The sequence below is a fragment of the Ipomoea triloba genome, chromosome 4, assembly GCF_003576645.1.
Source record: "Ipomoea triloba cultivar NCNSP0323 chromosome 4, ASM357664v1".
Lineage (NCBI taxonomy): Eukaryota > Viridiplantae > Streptophyta > Magnoliopsida > Solanales > Convolvulaceae > Ipomoea > Ipomoea triloba.
Genome location: NC_044919.1, coordinates 18,811,234 through 18,822,520, shown reverse-complemented (window position 1 = coordinate 18,822,520; position 11,287 = coordinate 18,811,234). Strand labels below are relative to the sequence as shown.

Genomic DNA, 11,287 nt, shown 5'->3' with positions numbered 1-11,287 from the left:
CCAACAGTCTTTACTAATGGGGGTGGTCCTATTTGGAGGAGATCATCAATTCAGTCTGTTGTAGCTTTGTCTACAATTGAAGCAAAATACATAGTTGTGACTGAAGCAGCTAAGGAGGCTTTGTGACTGTCAAGTTTGATTAAGTAATTGAGTATTGAGCAAGGTAGAGTTCAATTACACTATGACAGTTATAGTGCCATTTTTTTGCTAAAAATCAAGTATATTAGGACCAAGCATATTGATGTAAGGTTTCATAAGGTTAGAGAATTGGTTGCTTTTGGTGAGTTTTGTTGTAGTAAATTCATACAAGTGAGAATACAACAATTAATAAAAGAATCCAAAGCCATCAAATGTGCTCCCTTTTCTACTTGTTGCGGAAGAATCGACCTTTAACACAAAATCACACAATACTTTACTATAAAAACAAATGGAAAGTGGGGTAAAAAGGCATTTGGAAATAGAGTCATCAACTCCTCCACACTAGAACTTTTGTTTGTCCTCAAGCAAAGACTAAGGACAAGTCACTTTCCAAGCTACTAACATTATTCGCACTTTCCTCCTAGTTCTAATTCCATGAATGTAGGCATATTGCCGAACCACGTAAATCTAGCCTTCTTTATTTTCTGCTATTATTATTGTTTTCTGTTCTTGATTAATCTCAACAAATAATAACAGTAAAAATGAAATGTTGGAAAATTAATCATTCAAAACCTTGAAAGAGTGTTCACAGAAAGCCTGAAACTAAACTACCTATAAAACTATACAAAGGGAGTTTAGCATTTCATCTCTTCTATCAATAAAAGTAAACCTCAAAAATGAATGCAATTAATTAAGCAGCTGAACGCCACTCTAATCAATTCTGATCACTTATCCATCTACATGTTTGAACCTTCATACTGTGAATTTCAGAGAGTTGTATAATGCTTAAATGAAGTCCAGAACTTGAAAACGTACGTTTCCAAATCCAAGAGTTTTCTCAGTAAAACATCCTAAGTTGCTGCCACAGAAAGGAGTCAACAATGCTCTGGTTCCAAACATTCTTTTCTACTTGGTGTAACTTACAGTCTAAGATCCATCGGATGAACTTGATGGCGTGTCAAGTAGTTGTTCGTTGAATGCATCCATTGAATCTCCATTCGCGAGAGCATACCGCTTATGAAAATTTGCAGTGATCTGCAACACGTCCTCTTCGCCTGTTAGCATTTTCACAACCTGCATCACTGACTCAAGATCAACACCATAACTGCCCATTTGTACGACAATGGATTTTGATTATATATAGTAAAATCCAAGTTACTTAATAAGCTGAAATGCATTGTATAATCAGTACGTATTCTGCAATCTATAATCTATGTATACCAAACCAAACATACTGAAACTGAATTATTTAATCCTAATCATAATAATAACCACATTAAACAATCTTAATCAGATACCACCAGTGCATTTAATATGTAGTATGATTAAAAATTTGTTTTCATGATACTAAATGGCCTAACTTTCATGAATATATAACTGATCAAGGTTTTAGAATACATGCCATGTTCATCGGAGGTCGGTCTGCAGCACACTGTTGTATACACAAAGAAGCAGCCAAAGCCATGCAAGTCATCTGTTCTAAGTCATACACTCCATGAAGAGCTGGATCAGCCAGCTCAGCAAAATTTTTCTGGAGCAGAAAAGGTTTAGCCTGCAGGGACGGATGGGTTGTTCTTAGATTTGGTGTAGCAAATCGAATAGGAGCAAAGGCCGGCAGTAACATACATACCCACATCACTACACTATTATGTGATTGGTCCAAAGCTGGGCGGCCTGTAATTATCTCTAACAACAGCACCCCATAAGCATAGACATCAGTTTTTTCATCAACTATTCCATGCATGAAGAGCTCGGGAGGGAGATATCTGAGATGACGATCAAATTTAAGAGGAGTTTATGGCAGCCTTGAGAGGGTTAAATAAATAGATAAACAAAAAGTTCATGTTGAGGGGCTTTGTTTCCACCAACCCAAATGTGCCTTCAAACTGAGATACAGTGAGGTGACTCCATTGCTCTGGGAGCCATTTTGCTAGCCCAAAGTCAGATATCTGCACCCAACTCAAAAGTCGATCATTGTTAAGAGTCCCACATTAAAAATTTATAAGGTCATGGGTTAGACTAGCTAATTGATTGGGTTCAATCTTTTCTTTTAGTGTGTTTTGGCCCAATGCACATTATAATATAGCCGAAATTCTTTTCTTTTTTCTGATTCTCAGACAAATTTTAACCTTGGTAAAGCATAGTACGTGTAACATGAAAATATATAGTTTATATACTCAAAAAGGCTATACATATTGTGTTTTATTGGATCAAAGAGATACCTGAGGCTCAAATTCTTGTGACAACAAAATATTAGCAGCCTTGATATCCCTGTGGATAATTCTTCTCTGACACGCCTCATGAAGATATGACAGGCCTGATGCAGTACCTAAAGCAATATTGTACCTTGACTGCCAAAGTAGTTTTTCACTCTGGTCTGCAAATTAAAGTTGTGGAAATCATATAAATGGTTTTTATTTAGGAAAGGACATAACTTTTTACAAGTGATAAGATGGATGATTATAGACCATTAAGCAAAGTTGCTAAGCTCCCATTAGGAGACAACGGTAGGACAAGGTGCATTCCCCCTTCAACTCCATAGCCGATAACACCAGCAATGTTGGGATGGTTGACGTGTACCAAAATTCCAAGCTCAGATAAGTAGTCTGCTGTTATCTCCTCTGGACTTCCCCTTATCAGTCTCTTAACTGCCACTAGCCGCCCATCTTCCAAATTTCCCTTGTAGACTTCAGAATAACCTCCCTCCCCAATCAAATTCTCTAAGAATGATACAAACAAATTAATATTTATGTATATAGAATTTTTTGTTTTTAGTACTAATAAGCAGTTAAGATAAATAAAAATAAGAAGAAAAGAAATTCTGTACCGGAGCTAAAGTTGCCAGTCATTTTCTGTAGCTCAGGAAGGCTGAAACTTATCCAATTAGTCTCGAAGCAATTTGATACTAGATCTCCATCTATTTGAGGAGGCAGGGTGGGCAAACTCTTCCTAATCCTTTTCTTTGGAGCCTTCTTCATGGAGGGTAGAGAAGGTATGCTAGGGTGGAATGTATGCAGGCTCATTCCCTGCCCTTTCTTCAGTTTCCTAATAAATCCATGCCACTGGGAATGATTTTTTTCATCCGCTGGAGTAGGTGAGATTTGAAAAGGATCACCCTTTGAGGTTGTTGCTTCAGAACCTTTCTTTACGTCAAAAGCCTCTCTCATCAAAACTTTTCCGCCAACTTTAGTTGGATCTTCATTAAGACCACTTCCCCCATTGCTTAAGCATTCCATTTCTGACAACACAAATATAATGGAAAAATATAATGCATAGTTACTTAGATTGCATATGGAAAGTGTTGGCGGAAGCTGGTAAAGGCCAATTCTAGCACCTGGTGGCTAGGGATTGTTGGGCGGAGGCCGGTAAAGGGTCAAGTCCAGCACCCAGCGTCTCGAAAATGTGTGGCGGTATAAGGAAATAAAGTTGCATCTTAGCTACTAGCTATAGCTTTTGGGCTAAGTGGTAAGGGCTTCATCTAACAAGTGGTATTAGAGGACTGGTTGTTGGGCGGAAGCCGGTAAAGAGCCAAGTCCAACACCTAGCGTCTCGAAAATGTGTTACAGTATAAGGAAATAAAGTTGTGCCTTCGTTACTAGCTATAGCTTTTGGTGTAAGTGGTAAGCGCTTGATCCTAACAAAAAGATAGATAGATCTATGAATGGATGCTTAGAATTTACCTTCAGCAGTGAGAGAGATGGAAGAACAAAATAATACTTTAGGTGCAATTTCAGCAATCCCCATTTCTTCATTTTCTTCAACATCATCCTGACTGCGGTGAATGTAACGGGTCAAAATAACTTACCGGTTGGACCACAATAATGTTAGTTTTAGGATTAGAAAAATCAAGGGTCTAAACTGATTCAGAAAAGAGACAGGAGAATGAAAAAGAACAAACAGTGTACAAATAATTGTGAAATAATTACAAACTGTTTTAGTAAACCAATCAAGACTTGTAAAAAGCTATTCCTCTCCTATCCCTGTCCTTTCCTAAAAGATATACAGCAATGGAAAAGAAAAATATAATGGTAATTACAGTTCCTAAAAAACAATAGGTGATTAGGAAAAATTGATTCAAGATTCCTCAAAATTAAAGATACTAACATCTGAAAGAAATTCATTGCTTAACAATTGCATGTTCAATTCCAAAGTTATGCAGATTAACACGAATTTGAGTCCATACCTATATCGATAACAACTAACAAGATTATTAATTTTCTCAACTTCCTCCTTTTCTAAATGCAGTTAAAAACAAAATCCGAAATGCCAAAACCTAACCAAATTCTACTTGTTGTAATTAATTTCAAATGGCACGCTTGCATATCAACCCAAATTGGAGTATATTCAATAACAGGATTATGGATTCCTTTTCTACAATCGGGTACATAACAACAACAATAATAATAATATGACATTCATGAGTAATATGCATACATTGATACATGTATATAAGATAGCTAGAGCATGCATAATCTAAAAAAAAAAAAAAAGATTAATTAGCATATGAACAATAAATTCAAGTTCTCATCTTGGCAAAAATGGTACTAATCTGCCACCAATTTTTGTCTATAAATTCCTGTCTGAAAGTGTTACTAAATTTGTGAAAAAAAATAAAAAATTTACCTTTGAGAAGCAGAAGGAACGGTGCTCTTTCCCATGGCTCCTAAGCACAGCAAAAACAAACAAACAAACACGACTTCCTGCTGAAAAAATTAATTGTGTTTTTGAGGGTACATCATAGAAACAAAATTGAGGTTTGAAAATGAATGAGAGAGAAAGAGAGAGAGAGAAGAGAGGGAGAGCCCCAGAGGGGAAGTAGCGGTTGTCATGTCACTTACCTTCGTGCATGCACACATATGCCCAAGATTTTCTGGTATGATAATTCCACTATTGTCCAATCTCTCTTTTTTTCTTTTTCTTTTTTTAAATACGTGTAAATTTTTCGTATATGTTTATTCATTTTAATATGTTTTTACTTTTTTAATTTTAACTTTAATGACGTTAAGGATTTTACTACATCATAAAATTGTTAGTTTGAAAGTCATAAAATTAAGGCTGGGTAGCATTGTCGCTTTAATTAATATATACTTTCTGACTAAATTCACCACAATTATATTATAACTATTCATTACTAACGAGCATAATATACATCGCATATATAGGGACAGGATCAAATGAGAACATGGATGTAGATACAGAAAATTTAAAATCGATAAATGGACCGATTTCTTAGTTTGAGACGGAGTATTAGACTAATTGAGGGCAAATTATACCGTGCACCACGTACGTAAACGACGTCGTTTTGAGCATTGTAAACTAACCGTCCGTTTTTTTGGAGATTACGTTTCTCGTTTCGGCCGATCACTGTATTTATGTTAATATTATGTGTATTCCAGACAATCATTCTGTGTATTCTAGGCAACCGTTCTGTGTATTCATGTTAGTAACACATGTTGTGATGTGTTTGTGCATTCGAATGTTTAGGAGGATGAGTTCTGTGTATTTTGTGTCAATATTCTGTGTATTCATGTTATTAACACATGTTGTGATGTGTTTTTGCATTCGAATGTTAGGAGGATGAGTTATGTGTATTTTGTGTCAATATTCTGTGTATTCTGGGCAAACATTCTGTGTATATAGGCAAACGTTCTGTGTATTCTAGATAATGATTATGTGTTTTATAGATAATGAATTCCCTGGAGTCGTTCGCGTCCGCGTCCACTAACATCAAAACGACGTCGTTTACGTACGTGGTGCACATTGCTATGTGCACCGTGGTGCAGGGTATAACGATTGCTAATTGAGTTATTGGGCCATTGTGATTAAATTAATTTAATAGTCGAATTAATTTAATTGGTTATTGGTTTGTTAAATTAATTAATTAACTGGCCAAGCCTAATTCATATTTGAATTTAATTTATAATTATAATTTAAATATAATTTTATTATATTTGAATTTAATAATTATAATTTAATTTAATTTGAATTTGAATTTGATGATAGGATCTTGAACCTAGACTTAATGTTGGCAAGGTTCATTTCCTTAGATAATTAATTAATTTAATTTAATAAGTAATTAGGGAGTTTGTTGAGGGATGGTGGTAACATATCTCACTATAAATAGAACCCCCTCATTTCACATTTAAAAGACACCTTGAAGATTGAAGATTGAGAGCTTTTGAAGGCATTGAAGGCATCCTGAAGAGTTAGAGACTTGAAGCATTTTGAGGATCTTGAAGCTCGTGATTATCTTGAAGCTTAACGGTTCCTATTGAAGATCACGCCACTTGAATCTCGGAAGGCCACGCCACTTGAATCCCGGAAGCTACGCCATTTGAATCCCGAAAGCTACGCCATTTGAATCTCGGAAGCTACGTCAATTGAATCCCGGAGGCTCCACTATTTGAATCCCAGAGGCTATGCCACTTGAAACCCGGAGGCACTTCAGTAGAACACGTCAGTGAAGAATCAGAGGACTATACAAAGATTTTATACCTGCACCTTCAATTATACACAGACTGTAACCCGATTTTGTGAATATATACAATTTCGATTTTTGTGTTTACAATGGTTCTCCTATAATGATCTTAACCGTCCACAATCCATTAGAGTCCATCGATGATTTAGTGTTTTAGTAAAAAAAATGTTGGGCCAATTTTATAATTATTAAAAAATTTAAGAGCAAGGTTCATTTTATAATTATTACAGACTTGAAAGTTTAGTAATGGTAAGATCTTAGTTTTAGATTTTTCAAGATGGAGGGTTGGAAAGTGTAAACTAATATGCACCGAGATCTGAGATGTAGAACATTATGCCCCCAGAAAGAAAAAGATGATTTGTCGGCAGCGGGAAAAAAGGATACTTATAACTTGAAAGTTTAGTAATGGTAAGATCTTAGTTTTTTATTTCTCAAGATGGAGGGTTGGAATGTGTTCACATGCACTTTTTATAGGGGTAAGTGTTCTCACCTGAACTCTACCATATATATATATGGACAAGATCAAATGAGAATAAGGTTCTCCCATAAAAAACGGTGGACTGATCTCAACTGTTCATCAAGTTTCATCAATAGTTAAGGGTTTTAGTTTAAAAAAACACCAATGTGAAAGGTAAATTACTTGCACTATTTAGTGCAAATAAGAACTACGGCTTCTGTGCTTCCGTGTGAACTGTACAATCAAGCATTACAAGATACACAATTCAAAAAAAAAAAAAAAAGTAATTATAGATTTTCAAGATGCACAATTTACACTGGAAATGTGGTTCTCATTTGATCCTACCTCATATATATATATATATATATATATATATATATATATATATATATATATATATATATATTAAAAGCACCTAAGATAACTAGAAATTAGGGTCTAAGTTGATGTTATTTAATAGTGTTTAACATCCTTTTGTGAATAACTTATGGCGTTTTATGCTCTAATGCATAGGTCTAGTGCAAAACTATTTCTTTGGTGTTTTAAAGTGCTTTTACAGGTCCCGGGAGCCATTGGGCGAAACATGAGAATGTAACGAGCACACGGAGGGAAGAAGGAATCCTGAGACGGGCTGGAAGACCACTCCACGCGTGGAGCCGGCGTGGATCGTTTCCAGTGCTGATCCACGCCAAGCCTCCACGCGTGGAGCTCGCGTCGACGGGGAGTGCGGAATGATTTAATGAAGGGGAAATTTTGGTAATGCTATTTAAAGGTTTAGTTAGAAATTTTAGAGGGAGTTGGATCATTTTTTAGATTACATTTTTTTATTAGCATTTCTCATTTGAGAGCTTTTTAGATAGAGAAAGAGAGATTGTAGAATTTAGCTTGCATTGATCCAAGGTTGAAGGACAAAGATACTTTGAAGATTGTATTTCATTTCTATTAGGTAAATTCTATCCATAATCTAGTTTTCTATTTCAATTGTATTTGCAATTTACATTCCTTAATTTAATTAGGTTTTTGAGATTTTAATTTCATGAAGATGAGTAGCTAATTTCATTTGGGGATTGAATTGTGCAATGTTGTGCATGCCTAGTGTTGATCTTCAATTCTAATTTGTGAAAGTTGATTCATTCTATTTTGGAACCCTACTCTTGTTTTATGATTGTTGCTTTGATTTGATTCTAAGAGTTTTTGGCCAGTCTCTTGGAAGATTGAGGCCTTGATCTAAGCATGATTAGTGTTTAGTTTTGAGGTTAGCTTTTGCAATCATAGTTCCTATGGAAATCTAAGAGTAAACTAATAGGAAATTGTTGAAGCTAAAGTGTTTGATGAAATGTCTCTAAGAGCTTTTCGTTACCTAACAAGTATTCCTAAGCTAGAGAGGCTTAGTACATTAGTTGTGGAAAAGGATTGTAAGTTAACACCCTTGAATAGCCAAAGTAGTTGAATCAACATTCCCTAGCCTAAGTCACACGATGAGGCATCACAACCAAGCATAATTCATTCCCTTGCTTTATACATTGTTTGTTTCGTTTTTGTTTACTTTAATTGACCAAGCTTTCTACCAACAAATGTTTACTTCATGCACCATGATAACCTCACAAATTCCACTATGCATTCATTCAATTATTGGCTAAGTAATCTTCCGCATTACCTCCTTAGAGACCGACACTCGGGGAGTTCCAACTCTTCGTTTTATTCTTTTGAAAGCATCCATTCCATCACCATGCAAAATAACTACTTCTCAAAATGGCGCCGTTGCCGGGGAGGTAATAGGTTGTCATTGCTTAGCTTTTATTTGATTGAATGCTTGTGTGAATTGAGTGTTGCCATTTTTTTTGTTTGTTTCATTTTCTTGTTTCTTACTCTCTCTTGACTACTTCTAGTCAAAAGAGGAGTATTTGTTGCTTTCTTGTGCTACTTTGAAGGTGAATGCAAACAAGGACAAAAGGTAACCAATGTTTACTTGCATATATCCCGGAGATAAACAAGGCAACTAGAAGAAAGAACATCCAAACCGAGAACATGGCTTCCATGAGTGCAACTAGAGGTTCACAAGGGAGAGGAGTCCCTATCCAAACACCACTCCCACCACCTATTCCAAACAATCCACCCGGGGGACAAATTCCATTGGAGCTTACTTTAGGAGAACCACATGTTAATCATATGGGATTGTTAGAATAAACATACATTCATAATACATTGTAATCATCTAACCTGATAGCGGAAGCCAATAGGATTGAGCATCTCCGGGCTCTGGCCATAGTTGTAACATTGTATAACGATTGTTGATACCTTCATTGCAACATTGCCTCAAGAACTTCAATAGGTTAAAGAATTTTGTCTACCACTAGTCTCCTGATAGTATCTAGATGGTGTAGTTGTGTAACCCCAACAGGTGCAGTGGGAGGACCTGCTTAAATAGCCTATGTGCTATCATTATAGGCTAAGTAACAGAAACCGTTACTTCTGTTTTAAAACCACAACATAATGGCCATAAATGGCCTATTGATTTTCACCACTTAATAGTGACATTAACATAAAATGTTACATTCTCCCACTTGGTGCAAACTCAAAGAAACAAAAGAAACATGAACCATAGAGATAGTTTCTCTTAATGTGAGTAGTATCCACTTATGATTGCAATGTAACTTGTTCTCTAAGTACCTTATGTGGTATAAAACTTAATGAATAAACCTTATGTTCATTCTTGATTTGTAATTAGTTATCAAACACTAAGTACTGCCACAATGGCTAAATTTGGCCTTATAAACTCACACCGCTTGATTTGTACAATATTAATGTAAATGTTACAATTTTCCATTTGGTGCAAGCATTGGCACAACCTTCAATTCATTTAAAAATAAAAAACATGAATCATAGTAGTATGTCCTCTAAATTAAAGTGTGAGTAATACCAACGATGCATCACATGCATTTGATTTCAAACTCAGGTTCTTTATGAATAAACCCTACGTTTATTCTTTGTCCAACTTTGATGATGTTTCTCAAATAAATATGCGCATAACCATACGAGAAACCATCCATATTATAGAGAAGTGACAAAATGTATGTACGTACAATATAGTCACATAATAAGTTCCATGTATCATGTATGATCCTTAAAATTCTTATAAGCATGCCTTAAGTAAGGATTCGAAACTATTAGCAAAATGCTAATATTTTACACGATCAACTCCTTATCTTTAATACTATCTATGATGACTAAGTTTTCGGAGTTGACACGTTTGCCACTCCATTTTCATTAATCTCAGCCAAAGACAGTAATTAAGTAGTCTATATTCCAATGGCTTTAAATGAAAAATCAATAAGTCTAAGTCCACAATGGAACTTTAAACATACACCTTATAAATAATCTCCAAAATAAAAAGAAAGCCCAACTTTTATGCCATAGAGCAATAACGAGGATTTATTTATGTAACTTTATGAAACAACACAAATGTTGTATCAATCAAAAATCCTCAAGATGAATCAATCTCATGAATCTTTGCTAGCTTTATGTCTCTCAACATTGAATTTTTTGAGCCTTTTTTCAAATCTTAATGACTCAGGATCAATTTGATGAGACGAAAAACTCTAATAAATGCTAAAGAATCCAACTCATGATAGTTCACCATAAACTTCATGCCTTTGTTAAAATAAAAAACTATTAAAGTTGTTATAACATTTTCATAAATATGTTGCACAACTTGTAGTTCAAACAATTTGAACTATTGATTTTATAATTAACAAGGCATGGTGTCTTATCCTTGAGGTGGAACAATCTTGAAATGAGATAACTTAATGATTAAATGACCACTCCCACTAGTCAAGCCTTTACTCCCACTGATCAAGTCATTCTTAAGCATTATATAAATGATATACAGACACACTAATGATCCTCATGTCCAACTAGTTTAACAAGAAATAGAATTCCCACCATAGTTGAACATGCTAAATATGTACATGTAACAGACACAATTTCCAACTACTTGAACAAATTAAATTGCTCTAGTTGAAATTTGGCTAGATATGTACACTTCCAATATAAGGATCCAAAAGTATATCATGTCTAAAATTCAAAATGGATCTATTATGGTTGGGCTGAAAAAACAAGTAAGACACATATAGTAACGGAGGTGTTACAACCTCACAACAAAGTAATGCACCACTAGTTCCGTATAAGTGCATACCTTTACTACTAGCAACGCA

The 11,287-nt window shown here is 35.1% G+C and overlaps 1 protein-coding gene across 1 annotated transcript; it reads right to left on the bottom strand.

The window, feature by feature from the left end:
* Nucleotides 1-686: 686 nt before the first annotated feature.
* LOC116015610 (receptor-like cytosolic serine/threonine-protein kinase RBK2) lies at nucleotides 687-5,257 on the bottom strand. Its single transcript, XM_031255719.1, has 9 exons — nucleotides 4,762-5,257; nucleotides 3,819-3,910; nucleotides 2,966-3,376; nucleotides 2,607-2,858; nucleotides 2,361-2,515; nucleotides 2,008-2,087; nucleotides 1,769-1,904; nucleotides 1,541-1,690; nucleotides 687-1,212 (listed from the first exon to the last, which is right to left on the bottom strand). The coding sequence occupies exons 1-9, from the start codon at nucleotides 4,794-4,796 to the stop codon at nucleotides 1,066-1,068; spliced, it is 1,458 nt and encodes a 485-aa protein (XP_031111579.1). The 5' UTR covers nucleotides 4,797-5,257; the 3' UTR covers nucleotides 687-1,065.
* Nucleotides 5,258-11,287: the final 6,030 nt, after the last annotated feature.

Coding starts and splice junctions, on each gene's coding strand:
- LOC116015610 (XM_031255719.1), bottom strand. CDS start 4,796: ATGGGAAAGAGCACCGTTCCTTCTGCTTCTCAAAG. Junction 3,377..3,818: donor CATCTCTCTCACTGCTGAAG/GTAAATTCTAAG, acceptor TTGTGTTGTCAG/AAATGGAATGCTTAAGCAAT. Junction 1,905..2,007: donor CAGTTTGAAGGCACATTTGG/GTTGGTGGAAAC, acceptor TCGTCATCTCAG/ATATCTCCCTCCCGAGCTCT.